General features: G+C 42.7%; 1 protein-coding gene across 1 annotated transcript; it reads left to right on the top strand.

The window, feature by feature from the left end:
• The first annotated feature begins 4,964 nt into the window (after positions 1–4,964).
• CLDN23 (claudin 23) lies at positions 4,965–7,965 on the top strand. The gene has a single exon (XM_069976670.1). The coding sequence runs from the start codon at positions 5,356–5,358 to the stop codon at positions 6,199–6,201; it is 846 nt and encodes a 281-aa protein (XP_069832771.1). The 5' UTR covers positions 4,965–5,355; the 3' UTR covers positions 6,202–7,965.
• The last annotated feature ends 8,688 nt before the right edge of the window (positions 7,966–16,653 follow it).

Consider the following 16,653-nt stretch of genomic DNA (forward strand, 5'->3'; position numbering starts at 1 on the left):
ACAATTTTCACAATTAAAGCAGACACCGTATGCAAAACGGCTGAAGTCACGGGCGCTTTTTCACTGATCATGGAGCTAGCTAGTAGAATTTGATTGTGGTGCTTAAAAAAATCACTGGACGTGTAATTTACACATCCATTGATTTTTAAGTCCCTTGATTTAAAGTGTCACTGTCATTCAGAAAAAAATTGACATGTCATAGAGACATGTAACACGAAATGCAGATATTGGCCAGCACGCTGCCATGATATTTGCACGCTGCCCTGGCTAAAATACAGACAAAAACAGGAACCTGCAGGTGCCAGGACATGCCAGGACCGCCAAACTCCCTTGTGCGTACACGATAAAACCTGTTCTAAAGATGTAAAAATGAGGTTCTTAAACTATTTGATCAAACAGAATGTGCCATCTCACCAAGCCAAAAATCCTTCATGCCCAGTTTGTAAGCTTAATGTGAGCCCAACCTCTGAGGACACCTTGGTGTGGTGCACTACTGGTGGGGTATATGACCGGTCACTTGTTAGATGGTGAAGTGTGACTCCACTGCAGTAGTGGTTGGTCGGGAATAGCTCAGCCAGGTGTTATGTTGTGATGCCAGTGCATGGGCAGTGGTTGGGCACACAGGTATGCTGGCACTTCTGCTTTTATTTTAGCGAGACTGGCTATACCCTTTCCCCTGTGGTCAGTAACCTGCTGGGCTGTTTGGGGGTCCCTTGGGCGCTTATCACAGTGGTCCGGAGTGGAGTTGTGACCAACCCAATTATGGGTACCGCCACCCACATATAGGGGAGAGGACCTAAGGAAGATGCAATGGCTTTGTAGGTGCTTAGAGAATAACCAAAGTCTTGACTTTGGTATTGTAGAGTCTGGTCCCAGAGAACCACACCCCACAATGCCAACTCACCCCTTCCACCCCCCCTCCCCCCCCCCCCCCCCCCCTTTTTCCAAAAAAACACCGGGACTTGTTTTGGCTAAATATGGCCACAGCAGCCAATGTTTATTTATTTCAAAATATACAAACAATTTACGTAAGTTTATTGCAACTAACCCAGATAACTTTATTATAAAACTAGCACAGGTTACCATAGCCCTGGAGGAGGTCCTTGTAGTTACCAATAAGTCTGACGCCCACTTCTAATTATTATTAATCCCTGCTGTTACTTGCCTCCAGCCGCCCAGCCCGACTCAGAGGCACCAGGCCACGTATGGCTACCGATACCAACTCCTGCTCTCTGGTGCTACACCTAAGAGAGCCCCTTAATGCGCCAGACCTCCAAAATGCTTTAATCATTATTGAGGAGGAGGGTCATACCCCACGATGATCCCCCCATCCCCCCACCAATTTGACCTCCAACTACAAGGAACTCCCCCGCCATGGCTGCAATGACATCCTACACTCCCAATCAACCAAAGCACCCCCCCCCTCCACACCCCAGCCGCTGCGGCCTCAACCAACCCAAACCTTCTGAAAAAAAAAAATAGGGAGGGACTGTACAACGGTCTCCCGCCGAATGCTTTCCCGCCCATCCCCCGCCCCTTAATATGCCCTCCGTTGTTAGCCCACCCAGACCCACGTGCAGGTCCCACCTCAAAACCCCAGTCATGCGGGCCTGCACGTAGGCCTGCGGCCACGCTCCAGCCCTCCTTTACTTTAAAAATACTTGATACAGTAATGTACAGTGGACTTCTGTCTTGATAATACACTTTAGACTTTAGTGACAGGATCTGTACTGAGAGCTTATATAGTGCAGCTGTGCTGGCTGATTTGTGTGCTGAGAGGTAGAAGAGGTTCAGAGAAATAGGGTATGTTCACACTGAGCGAATACAGGGGAATTCCATAGCAGATCTCTCCAGCGCGGAATCCCACCTTGCTTAGTGTCCCACTGTGAGTGAGAGGGCACGCACTCCTCCTCGCTCAAAGAAGTGACATGTCACTTTTTTGAGCGAAGAGCAGCGGCTGCAGAAGAGCACGTGCTCTCCCATAGACGGGCTATAGAACACTAAGAAAGGCGGGATTCTGCTGGGGAATTGCGCCTATTTTACTCAGTGTGAACATACCCGTAGAGAGGAGGATGTCGAGAGAGCCCCAACCCAATGTAGTACTGTGCTCTGCTGGAACTTTAGAAGTAGAATAATTGTGCTCATATTTTGACTCTTTGGTCTTTGCACTACCTATTGCCCCCCCTGTGTCGGGCAACCTATTATATGAGGGTGACACAAGCTCCAGACCTTGTAACCTTGGATGAGCAGAGTGGTCAGAGTTATCTGATTACACCCGCACTGTGAAAGTACGTAGGCTTCTAGCAACTTTGCTCTATCTGGATCAGTTCCTCTTTTTTTAGGATTTTGTCCTGCGCCTTTAGACTTGTTCACGGCGTGGGCTGAGAGGATCCCTGACTTTGTCCTCTCTTTGAGCGTTTAGCACTGCATAGTGTGTATAAGTGCTACTTTCAAGAAAAGAGTGTTTGTTCCCATGTGCGTTTGTTCTGTACCGCACCTCAGACTACACTGGACTTGTCCTCTAGCAGGGGACCTGGCATAAGCCAAGGCCCAACTTCACTGCTGTAGGGACCGTTCTGGCTCTCGCCCTTCCTCTACAGAAACCAGAGTAAGACTCACTAAGTCTGGCTACACTTCCTCTCCCCATGTGACAACTTCCTACAGCATATGTAATATGTGCTGTAAGTGGATGAGAAGAGAGTGCAAGAGAAGAAAGGAGATAGGTAGAGAAGATAAAGAGCTCTCATTGGTGCACAAGTCACAGAAACAATAACCATTTAGTAACACCCGTGGTGGGGCACCACAATGGCACATTCTGTTTAATCAAATGTTTGCCAAGAACCTCATTTCTTTATTTAGAACAGGTTTTTATTGTGTGTACGTTGGAGGAAGTATGTGCGGTAAGTCCGGGCACTTGCAGGTTGCTGTTGCATTTTACTGTTTTAGTATATCATAGAGACATGTCAAAAGTTTTAATCGCATACCGAGATTGAGCCTGGAGAGGACCACGGCCCTGCTCTGTGTCAGTAAAAGAGTTGGGTTCCATAGATTAAGGGTTAGTTCACACTGAGGAATAGGTGAGGAATTTCATGCGGAATCTGCGCTTACATATATTCCACTCAAAATTACGCCCGTAAAATATGTACAGAGCAATGTCCCATTGTGCTCTTTTGTTTACATGGTGGAATTTACGTGCATAATATTCTGCCACAGATCCGCTTTCAACCCAAAGAATTGACATTTAAATTCTTTGGGGTATTTCACCACATGTAAGCATCCCATCCCCCCCAGTATATTCTACACATGTATACACCCCACAAAGCTCCCCAAGTGGACTGTAGCCCCAAATTAGGCCCTGTCAGTTAGCCAGCACAGTACACCTCACCCCTTGTCTCCCCATCCTCTCCGGTGTGCCCGACCTCCCTACACCCCTGTAGTCACTTTAATTTATGCCAAAAAAAAACAAAAATGCTTTACTTACCTACTGTGGAGGACTGCAGACTTCCAGTATTGGCTCTTACCCATATCTGTGGAATCCCAAAAAAAAACTGATCCCATAGTAATTGGGAATACCATGATCCCACTTCGCGCTGGGACATGTCATATTTTTTCTGAATAGACAGAATTTAGTGGGCCCTAAAATTGTCCATGATCGACATGTAAATAAGGCCTTAGGCTAATGGTCTTTTTTAGGCTGGGTTCACACACAGTATATTTCAGGCAGTATTTGGTCCTCGTGTCAGGTCCTCATAGCAACCAAAACCAGGAGTGGATTGAAAATACAGAAAGGCTCTGTCCACACAATGTTGAAATTGAGTGGATGACCACCATATAATGGTAAATAACGGCCATTATTTCAATACAACAGCAGTTGTTTTAAAATAACAGCAAATATTTGCCAGTAAATGGCGGCCATCCACTCAATTTCAACATTGTGTGAACAGATCCTTTCTGTGTTTTCAATCCACTCCTGGTTTTGGTTGCTATGAGGACCAAATACTGCCTGAAATATACGTAGTGTGAACCCAGCCTTATAATGAACCAGGGAGAATCAGCTTCAATTTCCTGACATTGTTGATTGTGGGACTGAATTGCAAAAGTAAATGGAAAGCTTTCGTAAGAGTAAAGTGCCAAGTGGTGTTTATATGTCAGTATCAGCAGTGTACAGGAGCAAACCTCAGTGATATTGGACCACAGCCACTGTGCTTTGATTTATCCCTGAATAAGTATGCCCCAAATGTCCCCCCTGAATAAAAAATAAATACCCCATATGTGCCCCTGGATAAAAACTGTGCCACTAATACAGCCTTTGTATATGAGTCTGTCAATAATAATTTTTCATTTGTCCTCAGAATGTACAACTTAGTCCACAATGTATCTGAATACAATTTGCACCATTAATAAAAACAGCCAGTCATCTGCTGCAACTGTGAAGTGGTGTATTCTGTCCAGTCTGACACAGTGCTCTCTGCTGCCTCCTCTGTCCATGTCAGGAACTATCCAGAAGCAAATCCCTATGGAAACCCTCTACTACTAACTTTATGACATCAGTTGATCTTAAAGGGGGCAGGGGGGGGGGGGGAGATAAAAATCGCTGATGTACCCCTTTATGAACAAAGATATGATTGAATCCAAGAAAGAGATATTGCGTTGGAAAAAGTAGATTTTCGTTTCTTCGTATAAGAACATTTACATCTGCTAGTTTTATTTTTTATTTTTTCAAACTGCCTCTTGAAGAAAAAGCTAGACAGGATTAAAAAGGGGAATTTATAGAATGTATATCCTCTTTTTTGTATGTTATCCTAACACAATGGTAGCAGATTGCTCTCATATTTGCTATATACTTCAGGTGTCAGTCAGGGGGAGGGTCACTGATTAGAATGTAATTGAGCAATCCCATCAGGTGTATTGCTATGTGTAGGCTGCAGGATAGTTTATTGTCCCAGGTCACAGTCCCTCCCTTCAGAATACCTATCCGGGACTCTAGTACCCAGCAGCCCCTCCTTTCTTCCTGCTTTAAACACAATGCAGTTTCTGTCGAGCCAGTTTCGCTGCATTTAAAGGGAACTTTACACTTGAAGCAGAAAGATCACAAAGTGTGAAAAGAGGCTAAAGAGAGGTTCAGAGTGTCTGCTGGAGGATTACATGGGGGGCCCTGATCTGCATGCAGCCTGAGGGAGAAGCTGGAAGCAAGGCTGCCTTGTGCCTGGATCTGATCAGCAGGAGACGTGTGGATTCTAATCCTCCCTGGTCATCTCAGGTGAGGGGTGCAGGTTACTTCTGGGCACTCCCTATACCTTGCACTACAGACTCTGTTGCTGGATAGTCCTTGGTTTGGAGAGAGACCCTTGCACTATGAGGACCCCTGCAGCCATGATTGTTGGCATGGTGCTGGCCCCCTGTGGACTGGTGCTGAACCTCACCTCTACTGTGGCACCAGCCTGGAGGACACTCAGTGGTTTAGCTTCACAACCTTCAGATAAAATCCTCAATCAGGGCATTTGGGATATCTGCCTGACCTCAAGCATTAGTCAGGGTGTGACATGTGGACAGGCCAACAGTGACTATTTCAGCCAGCAGGTGGTGCAGGTTGCCCGGGGGCTAATGATCGCCTCCTTGGTTGTCAATGGACTGGGCATCGCTTTGGCCTCCTGGGGGGTACGCTGCTGGGAAGATGTACCCAACTTCCTAATCTCAGCATTTGGTGGCTTGGTGATCTTCGTCTCCGGAATCCTCAGCCTCATACCTATTGCTTGGTATAACAATATAATGTACAACATGCCTGCTCCAGATAACCAGCAGAGCACTAATGTGGGGTATGCTCTGGTCCTTGGCTACCTGGGGAGCTGCCTGGAAATCATAGGTGGCTTCTCGCTTATGCTTTGCTTTGTGCCACCTTGCAAGAAATACATGAAGAACAGGGGGAAACCTACATCTGCTATGTACTACAGCAAAAAGCAAAGCCCCTACCAGGAGAAACCCATCAGCCATGTCTACAGCATCCAGAACCGTGACTATTCTTCCAACAGCATTGGCTACAGTATAGAGAATGACAACTACAAGCATAAGGCCAACTCTGTGGTCTCCAGTCCCAGATCTTACACTAACCCCATGGATGTGACAGCTGGAGAGTATCCTAGAAGTTATGGTAGACCTGGAAGTCAGCAGAGCTCCTTACCCTGTGACTCTGATCTACTGTAGAGCTTTGGTGTATATAGATATATAATTTCCAGATGAAGGAGCATGTAAATCGGCATTGTGCACTATATATATATATATATATATATATATATATATATATATATATATATATTATATCTTTTTATGAATGAATGGTAGAACTGTAAATAGTGATTTATGTTGCGATACCAAATATTATATACAAAAGTGCAATATAAAAAATACACACCTGTGGAAGTGTATAGTTTATAATATTTAACAGATTAAATCATTAAATGTATCTAAATATACACGGAGGCAAATATTCTTCTCAGGTAGCAATATTTTTAATTTTATTTTTGTTTTTCACTATTTTGTGCTCTGTGTTTTATTAATTTTTTTTTTATTAACCAGGTTCCTATTTTGAGATCTACTTCTGTGAAGATTATAAAAGTATATTCATATACTGCAGATATGTGCTGCCTTTTTTGGATAGTTTTTAAAAGAAATCTGTAAATGTTCTAGAAACATCACTGGTCAGCAGTATGGAACAGATTTTTCAGTAGAAATTTTATTGGAGTCTGCCGAAGAATTCAGTGAGGAGACAAAGTGTTGCCATGTAGCCCCAGTATAGTTATATTGTGTTATGTAATAGATCATATGACAAATTAGAGGTGTTTGAGTGTTTATTGTCTGGTCAATGTGGAATAAAAGGAATATATTAGTTCCTTACAGGTTAGGATGAGATTCACACATACTGTTTTTAAACTTTTTTTTTTAAACAAATGCTAAGAGTCAATAAAAAAAAAATTGCAAAAACAACCTATATCTTACCTCAATTTATGTTAAACTGCTAACCGGTAATGGGTTCAAAAACTGCAGACAAAAAACTATACCAAAGCAGCATGTGTGAAATGGTCCTAAAGTTTAATTCAGTTTTTTTATGTTTTGTGGTGTACCAAAATAGTGTCATTTTTGTGCATTTATGTGGGCTGTATTTTTCTGCAGTACAAATCAATAAATCATGTAATTTAATAACTTCTTTTTATAAATAATAAAACAATGCAACAAATGAAACATAAATTTACACATACCTATGAAGCTTTATGGGAGAAAAGTGGGACAAATAATAACCTGAAAATAAAAAAAATTGCCTGCTGCGAAAACAATGTCTTTTGTTGCCCATTTGATGGCCATTGTTTTGAAATAGCGGCAGGTATTTTCGCCTGCAATGATGGACAGACCCCCCCCCCCCCCCCCCCAAAAAAAAAGACAATCAAATGGGCAAAAAAAAAAATTGTGTGGAAGTGGCCTATCAATGTATTATGGTTTAACGTTTTTTTTATTGTCTCTGTTTAGTGGATTTTGGATCAGTCGCAGTTATTCCGATATGCTGCTTGCTCTTGCCTGTGCTAGTTTGGGAGTTCTTCCTCCCCCCCACAGGCTTCCATAAATTTGAAAAAAAACAAAAACACTTTTATTAAAATGCTTGTGTAGGGCATTATTCCCACATTTCGGGCACATGCCATATATACAGACTCCCGTATATATCATTGTAAAGATGTGACTGTCAATTTTATTGTCCGTACAAAAGATGCAACTAGCTGGCAAACAATAGATTCCTCGTTTGTCAGCTAATTACTGTGCCTTTACACAGAGAGATTTATCTGATGGATCTTTGTTTATAGGCTGTTTCTGGCTTTGGCTTCAAAAATCTGTCAGATAAATCTCTCTGTGTAAACACACCATTAAAGTCCATTTACACAGAAAGATTATCTGCCAAAGATTTGAAGCCAAAACCAGGAACAGACTATAAACAGAGATCAGGTCCTAAAGGAAAGCCTGAGATTTCTCCTCTTTTCAAATCCATTCCTGGCTTTGGCTTCAGATAATCTGTCAGTCTTTCTGTGTAAATGGACCCTCAGAGTGCGTTTACACAGAGATTTATCTGACAGATTTTTGAAGCTAAAGACAGGAATGGATTTGATAAGAGGAGAAATCTCAGGCTTTCCTTTATGACCTGTTCTCTGAAGCCAAAGCCAGAAACAGCCTATAAACAGAGATCAGGTCCTAAAGGAAAGCCTGAGATTTCTCCTCTTATCAAATCCATTCCTATCTTTGGCTTAAAAAATCTGTCAGATAAATCTCTGTGTAAACGCACTCTGAGGGTCCATTTACACAGAAAGACTGACAGATTATCTGAAGCCAAAGCCAGGAATGGATTTGAAAAGAGGAGAAATCTCAGGCTTTCCTTTAGGACCTGATCTCTGTTTATAGTCTGTTCCTGGCTTTGGCTTCAAATCTTTGGCAGATAATCTTTCTGTGTAAATGGACTTTAATGGTGTGTTTACACAGAGAGATTTATCTGACAGATTTTTGAAGCCAAAGCCAGGAATAGATGCAAAAAGAGGATAGATCCCAGTCTTTCCTATATGACCTGCTCTGTTTATAGTCTGTTCCTGGCTTTGGCTTGAAAGAGCTGTCCGATAAATTTCTCTGTGTAAACGCACCATTACACAGCCCAATTATCCACAGTGAAGGCTTCTGTCTGTTCCTAATCAGCAATCTAAAAGGACTGCAGGTGTGTGTTTGCATATGTTTGGACATTCTTTAGTAAAAATTCTTGAGTCTTATCATCAAAGAATCGCATGAAGAAAACACAACTGAAAAAAACAGCAGATCAAGTTGTCTTGGGCTATATACCCACTTTGGAAACATATGGGGGGGAAGGCGGCAGTGTTGCTATATAGAGGCCCACTAATAATGATCATATTTATTATTAGCGGCCACCTATATTACCAGATGGCTGCCTTCCCCTGATATGTTCCTGAAGTGGGATCGTAACCTTATAATATCTCATAGAAACATTCACAGCTCAGCTTTCATTTTACCAGCAAATGAAAGTCGAGTTCTGATAATTACAGCGGGAAATAAAAAGTCTTAGGGCCCTATTCCTGGGGACAATTATCGTTCGCATAATCGTTACCGATAAACGATCCAAAAGACCGCTATTAAAAAAGACCTGAAATCTTTCACCCATTTACATGGAAAGATAATCGGTACTTATGATCGTTTTTGCGGTCTTCTTGTCGTCGCTATTGCGTTCGTCACTACTGCGAACGACCGAACGACTTCTTATTCAACGTGAACGATTTGCGAACGAGCAACAATAAAAATCGGTCCAGGTCTTATTAAACGGTCAACGATTTCTCGTTTGGTCGTTAGTTGTTAACTGCTATTCAAACGAACGATTATCGTTCAGATTCAAATGATTTAACGATAATCTGAACGATAATCGTCCGGCGGAATAGGGCCCTTACTATAGGAAGCGCAATACATTTTCCCGCTTTATTTTGGGCAAAAACTGCATAGTAGTTTTGTTTTTTTTCCCATGAAAAAAAGGCACAAATACTTGTGTGAGGGAAACCTAACAAATATATAAACAAATATTTATGTATATAATGGATTAAAAAATTTTTTAAAAAATTTAACGTTTCATAGATAGTTATAACAAGGAGGGTTTTTTTTTTTGCAAAAACAGCAGCAGACCGATGTCTTTACACACTTGGGGGACATTTACTAAGGATGGCCATTGGTGTTTAATTTTGGGTGAATACTCGAAACAGGCAGATTTGAAAGAAAAAAAAAAAAGTGCACCTAAAAAATGATGTGGCATCTTTGGGGCTCTTTGGAAATTGTGGCTCCCCCCCCCTATAGACTCAAAAATGCCATTGGTGTGTGCATTGTGGGTTTTTTTCTGGCGTTTTTGTACCCTTTTGGTCCAGAAACTATGTCATGTGATGGCAGAAGAAATCTTGGTTCTCACAAAAACACCTAAATCCCCAAAAAGATTATTCACACAAAATCAAAAAAGTCAAAAATAACACAAATGCATGAAAAAAAAAACCACCATGTGCCGCATTGGCATTTTCTCAGGTGTTTTTTTTTTTTTTTTTTTAAACCCAGAAAATCGCCACACAAAAAAAACAAGTGCGAGACTACGCCTAGAGGCTTTTATATTTGCTTACTGATTTCTAGTTAACATCTCGCCACAATGTTTAAAGCAACTCTGTACCCACAATCTGACCCCCCAAACCACTTGTACCTTCAGATAGCTGCTTTTAATCCAAGATCTGTCCTGGGGTCTGTTCGGCAGGTGGGGGAGGGATCGAGAGGTTGTGCAAAGTTAGGGCACAGATACTCCTGTTTGGCACGGGGCTGTAAGTTTAAAAGTATTTTTTTAGGCCAATAACTGCATCACCTGCCGAACGGACCGCAGGACAGATCTTGGATTAAAAGCAGCTATCCGAAGGTACAAGTGGTTTTGGGGCGTCAGATTGTGGGTACAGAGTCGCTTTAAAAAAAAAAAAAAATTGTGTGTGACAACAGCGCTCAGACCATGTTCACAAACACCGTCAAAATCATGGCGGCTTTTATTGGACAGCCATCATTTAATGGCAAATAACGTCTATTGTTATAATATAACAGCTGTTTTTTGCATTAATTGACGGCCGTCCAACAAAAACTGCTATCATTTTTTTTCTTTTAAGACACTGTTTTGTTGGTTACGGTTCGCCAGGCATCCATTTTCTTGTGACACCACTCATGCTCAGTTCAATCAAGAGTCACATGATTTGTCCCAATAGTACTAACTGTTGGTTTTCACATGCACTGTTGCCATATTAACCCCCTTTAAGAACTGAACTTTCCATCTCCACGACAAAACATTCCTGTGTTAAGCTTCTCACCGAGATCCTGCTGTGTGTTACAAACAAATGCTTATTAGTTTTCTAGACTCTCAAGTACATTATTTATGATGGCAACATCAAGATCTAAACTGTAATTAAATTGGTAATGGTTCACTAAGTGGCGCTTCGGCTGTGAAGCCCTGCCCAGGTATCCCAATCCCAGATTATAAAAAAAATCACTTTTTACAGGAACATGCACCGTGATGTATGATAGAAAATGAGGTATGAAAACTGTTAAATTTACCCTTTCACCCCCTTTTTGCATTATGACTGCTCTACACAGGTGTACAGTGTCACTTTAAGAAAAGCTATGGATCATGGAATTTCTTCTTTTTATTTTATTCTAGTAAATATATAGCTTTTAGCCATGTCATTTTTTAATTGTATATGAAATATATTTTTTGGACACAGGTTGAGCGTAAAAAACTGTGCCAGGATTACAGTTTTTTTTTTTTTTAAAGCGACAGCGTTCACTATTATTTATAAGTAATGTTATGATTTTATAGCATGGGTCATTACGCGGATGAGCAAATTTACAGGACTAGTGAAGCACATCGAAGCACATCTTATCAGTCGGCTGCCTTTAGACTCTGTGCCACTCCATGCTGTTCCTCTCCGGGTGCCTGGAAATGCTGTATCCAGTTCTGGGAAACTATGAGAAGTTTCCCAGGATTGGATCTAGCTTTTCCAGGCATTCGGAGCGGTAGCCATAATGCAAAAAGGGGTGACAGGGTCACTTTAAAGGGAAACTATGAGCAGGTTAGAAGAATCTAACCCTTGGTTTGTTCCTTTAATGTTGGAAGAATGATTTATGGTTCTATTGTTGCGAATACTGGCGACCTTCTGCTGATGTACAATGTGGTAGCCACACGCTGCCTCTGGCCGCCTAGTCTTACCTGATTCAATTTACCTCTTCTTGTTTGTTGTAATGTATGTTTTATTGAAAAATCTTTATAAATAAACAATTTATAAAAAAAAGAAGAATCTAACCTGCAGATAGCTCCATATAGGGCACTGAGGAGGAAGGTAAGTTTCTTACCTTCATCCTTGGCCTCATTTCTGTGATAATCTGTTTAATCTTTATGCTAATTTGGCATATTAGTGTACTGGGGGTGGGATAACTGCCCCCAATGCACCGATCCGCCCCTGGCTGGCCCACCCCTACTTTTGAATATCAGCCGAGCAGGCCGGCCAGAGGTGGAACAGATCAGCGCCCTGGTGTAGTCCTGGAGGTGACTGTTCCACCTATTCAGGCCATATTCACACTTTTGTACGAGTGTACAAGTACTTGTTGTTTTTCTCTACAGCACAGATCAAGGCTCCAAAGCACGTACAGGTGTGTGATTGAGTCCGTTGTCTGTACACAATTGTGAACATGTTTTATATATGTGTGGATAAGGCCTCATAAGTTCTCATGGTAAAGGCCATTTATATACTGCTATAAAGTGATCATATCCTCTCTTAAACATCTCTTCTCAAGACTAAATCCATTCCATTCTTTTCTCATAACTAAAATGCTCCAGGCCCCTTATTAGTGCAGTTACCACCTTTGTACATTTTCCAGCTTTTTTGGCTGTCCAGGCATGATGGGACGTGTAGTTTGGCAACATCTAGAGGGCTTTAGGTTCCCTATCTTCTTTGGAGCATAAACAAATCAAAATATATATAAAAATAGGATAAAGTTCAATCACATGTGCAATGCGAGCAGGGACCTCACTTCTCTTGTATGGATAACTATATGTATATTTCTGCAATGTCTGATTTCTGTCTATGTATGTACCCCCAGAGTTGTAAAGTGTTGCAGAATCTGTTGGCGCTTTATAAATAAAAATTATTATTATTATTATTACCATTTTGAATTGCATTTTTTTTTTCTCTCTAAAACATACTGGTGCTGTGTGATATAAAAGACAAGCTGGTTTATTCTTAGTAAATAACCACATCCTCCTGGACTGCTGACTCTCTTCCTGTCATTTTGCAATACAAAATATAACCAAAAGATGAAACAAAGATGACCTTTTGGAAATAGCTACAGTTCCAAAGCATTTAAACTGCATTTTTAAACGGTGTTAAAAAAAAAATTTTTTTACACAAATTAAGAAGACTACACTGAATTGGTACTTGTGTAAGAGGATAACCTTTACTAAAGAAGACCTATCAGCAGCTAGTTGATAAACTAAAAGTCCTAGGAAAGCTCAATTATCCGATAATTGGCCCATGTAAAAGCGTCAGAGATCAGACAACGAGTGAGCAAACACCCAATTTGATCTTTTGTGCGTCACAAAAGATCATAGTTATTGGCCGCAAATCCCTATGTAAACAGGAGACATGTGGCCATTAGCAATGCATTTAAATGTAATAAAAAAGTAATTGCCCAGATGGGCCGCACAAATCATCACTATTGTTCTTGCAACCCATTTGGGCAATTACTCATGCCTTGTAAAGGAACTGCAAGCGAGTGCCAATCTTGAAGATCAGCACTCCTTTGCAACGATTTTCGGCCAAATATCTTTGTGTGTAAAAGGACAGTAAAAGGTCCTTTTACACACACGGTTTCTAGCTTTGACTTAAAAAAATCTGTCAGATATCTTACTATTATCTGCCAAACATTTGATGGCTTTGGGCAGACAGGCCTTAGCGTCTGGGTCAGTGACATTTCCCATAGGTAGCAGTTTTGCTAAATATGCAAAAGAAGCTTAAGTCCAGCAAAAAATTTTTTTTAAAGAATAATATTGCCCCCCAAAAGTTATACAAATCGGGGGGCATGGCTTGGACGCGAGCGGGAGCAGCCGCATGTAAGAGCAGCTCCGTCTAGGCGCCGCACATAGCATAATCCTGCTGACATCCTGAGCCCAGACTTACATTATCCCGGTGACCGGAGAATCTCCTGAGACCCCTAGACTGCAATGGCTTCCAAAGGGACCCGTGCAGCAGCAGAAAGACTCCGGGAATTTGCCCGGCAGGAAAACCAAGATGGCGCCCGCGCGCCGGGACCGCAGCACAGCCGAGCGGCCTCCTCAGCTAACAGGTCAGAGATGGGGGAACAGAGTGAGGAGGAGAGTCCAGAAGTGACCCTGAAGGACCTGATGAATGCCATATCCTCATGTAAGGCCACCCTCACTACCAAACTTGATGAGGTAAAGATAGATGTTAGCCTCTTAAGACAGGACATGCAAAATATGAGGGAGAAGCTGAAGAGAGCAGAGGACAGGATCTCTGACATGGAAGATAGATTTGACCCGGTTCCTCATGCCCTCACAACACTAGAAAAGGCTGCTGAGTTATGGAGGCAGAAATCTGATGATTTGGAGAACAGGCTCCGGAGAAATAACCTGAGAATACTGGGCCTGCCTGAGAAATCTGAGGGGCAAGATCCTGTCTCTTTTATTGAAAAATGGCTGCATGAACAGTTTTTCTGAGGCACGTTTCACAGCGGCCTTTGCTATTGAGCGCGCACATAGGGTGCCTGCACGCCCTGTACCACCTGGGGCTCCTCCTGGACCATTCCTAGCACGGCTGCTGAACAGTACCGACAGAGATTATGTGTTGCGCCTAGTGCGCCAAAAAAGAGAGATTACATTCAATGGAGCCAACGTCTCGATTTTTCCCGATTTCTCGGCTGAGCTACAAAAAAAGAGGGCTACTTTTACATCGGTCAAGAGGCGCCTGAGAGAACTTGAGATCCCCTACTCTATGGCCTACCCAGCACTGCTACGTGGGGTGGACGGAGAGCTCTCTATCTTCTTCACAACACCTCAGGAGGCGGAAGAGTGGGCCGCGTGCCATAGGGGTGCCGATCGCAGAGGCCGAGATTGACCGGCGGACATTGCCTGTACCTTAAAGCCCCCTGCCTAACTCCCGGATGCCGGGGACTTAATTTGCTGTTGGTTCTGCGCCTGTTGCGTCTGCACATTCTACCCCCTACGTAGTGTTGGGGATATCCGTTTACAGTTTTTTGATGCAAACACATGTGCGCGGATGTTGAATGCTTCCCTGTACTTTCCTGTTGCACTTTTGGTGCATGTGTCGAGACTCTGAGCCCACCTATGTGCCTGGATGCAAGAGATCACTATATTGGAGGCATTGCAGCTGCAATGTCATGTTTGCTCACTGGGTCATGATCCTGCTGCTGCTATACCTGATAATGTTTGGGACACTGACTGTTAGTATGTGTGCAGCGGCCTTCCCCCTTAACCATTTTGCCACAAATGTGTTCACCATGTGGTTTGAAGGCATGGCCTCATAGGTGCCGTACTCATGCCTTACATTTTCTCAGGTTGTGTTACTACTACAGCCCTGTTGGCTGGTTTTGTTTTATGCCATTAGAGGGCACTGAACCTTTAAATGTATGCCGGATGTATGAAACTATGTATGGGTGCACTGTTGTGCTTGACCCTTTATGTCATGAATGGTGGGGAATGTGCGGAGCATGGGCAGTTATGACTCTCTCCCTATTCTCTTTTAAGATAGTAGAATGGCGGGGTTAAAGATTCTTTCTTGAAATATTCGAGGAATGGGAAGCCCGAGGAAACGAGTAATGATCGCCTCTCAGATACGCAGGAATCTCATCTTACACCTCATACCATTAAATGGCTTAAAAAGCCTTGGGTACAATGGGCAGCACACTCTTGCGGGTCCTCTCACTCCCGGGGAGTGTCTTTGCTCATTCACAAAAATATCAAATGGGAATTGCGGGCGGTACACACTGATCCTAATGGGTGTTATGTGTTTATTCATGCACTGATAGATAACGATCCGTATGTCCTTATGGGAGTGTACGTCCCACCCCTGCCTCCATGAGAATCCTCCATCAGGCAGCTATGTTTGCTGCATCCTACCCTAGCTCTAAATTAATATGTATGGGAGATATGAATATGGTAGTGGATGTACTTATGGACCAATATGCTAGTACTCCTCCTCAACCCACCACCCCTCTGTGCACATTTCTTGGAGATATGGTTTGGATAGATGTTTTTCGTTTTCTCTCACCGTCTACTCGGACGTTTTCTTGTCATAATATAGGCTGTAATTCGCTATCACGAATTGATTACATTTTTAGTTGCTCTCAAGTGGTTCCCCTGGTGTCGCATTTACATTACGGGGCCAGAGGCCCATCTGATCATAGCCCTGTCATTATGCAGCTTACTCTGGCGGAGACGCCTAGATCCAGATCACATTGTGTCCAACCATTCTGGCTCAAGTTGATTGGGGAACATGATAGGATCCCGGATCAATTGCAAGTGTTCTTGGCGGCTCATAATGATTACGACCACCCATTGATGATGTGGGAAACACTGAAGGCATATCTGAGGGGCTGTCTGCAATCCTCCATTTCTTATATTAAGAGGGAAAGTGCGAGGGAACAGAGAGAGATGGCGCAGCAAAGTGTGGATCTTGAGAGGATGTATGTGAATAACCCGACAGAGGAGAATAAAAATAAATGGCTAGGGGTGGGTAGACGGTACTTGCTGTTGCAGTGTCCCAGAACATGCAGACTACTACTCCTATTATGGCCATTTCTCTTGCTGTGTCAATGCCTGTTCTGGTAAGTGTTTGCACTGCAACTGCTGCTGGTTTTCCCCTAGTATTCTCTGGTAATGTGCATTCTCATGTGTATTCTCATGTATTCCTGTGTACTATTATATTGTACAGTGGTATGCAAGGCTGTTGATCACGTGACCTGTAACCATGGTTCCTCCAATGGCTGACTAGCTCTGGCCAAGAGCAACCATGTGACCTCCCACTT

The sequence above is a fragment of the Dendropsophus ebraccatus genome, chromosome 7 (assembly GCF_027789765.1).
Source record: "Dendropsophus ebraccatus isolate aDenEbr1 chromosome 7, aDenEbr1.pat, whole genome shotgun sequence".
NCBI classification, from domain to species: domain Eukaryota; kingdom Metazoa; phylum Chordata; class Amphibia; order Anura; family Hylidae; genus Dendropsophus; species Dendropsophus ebraccatus.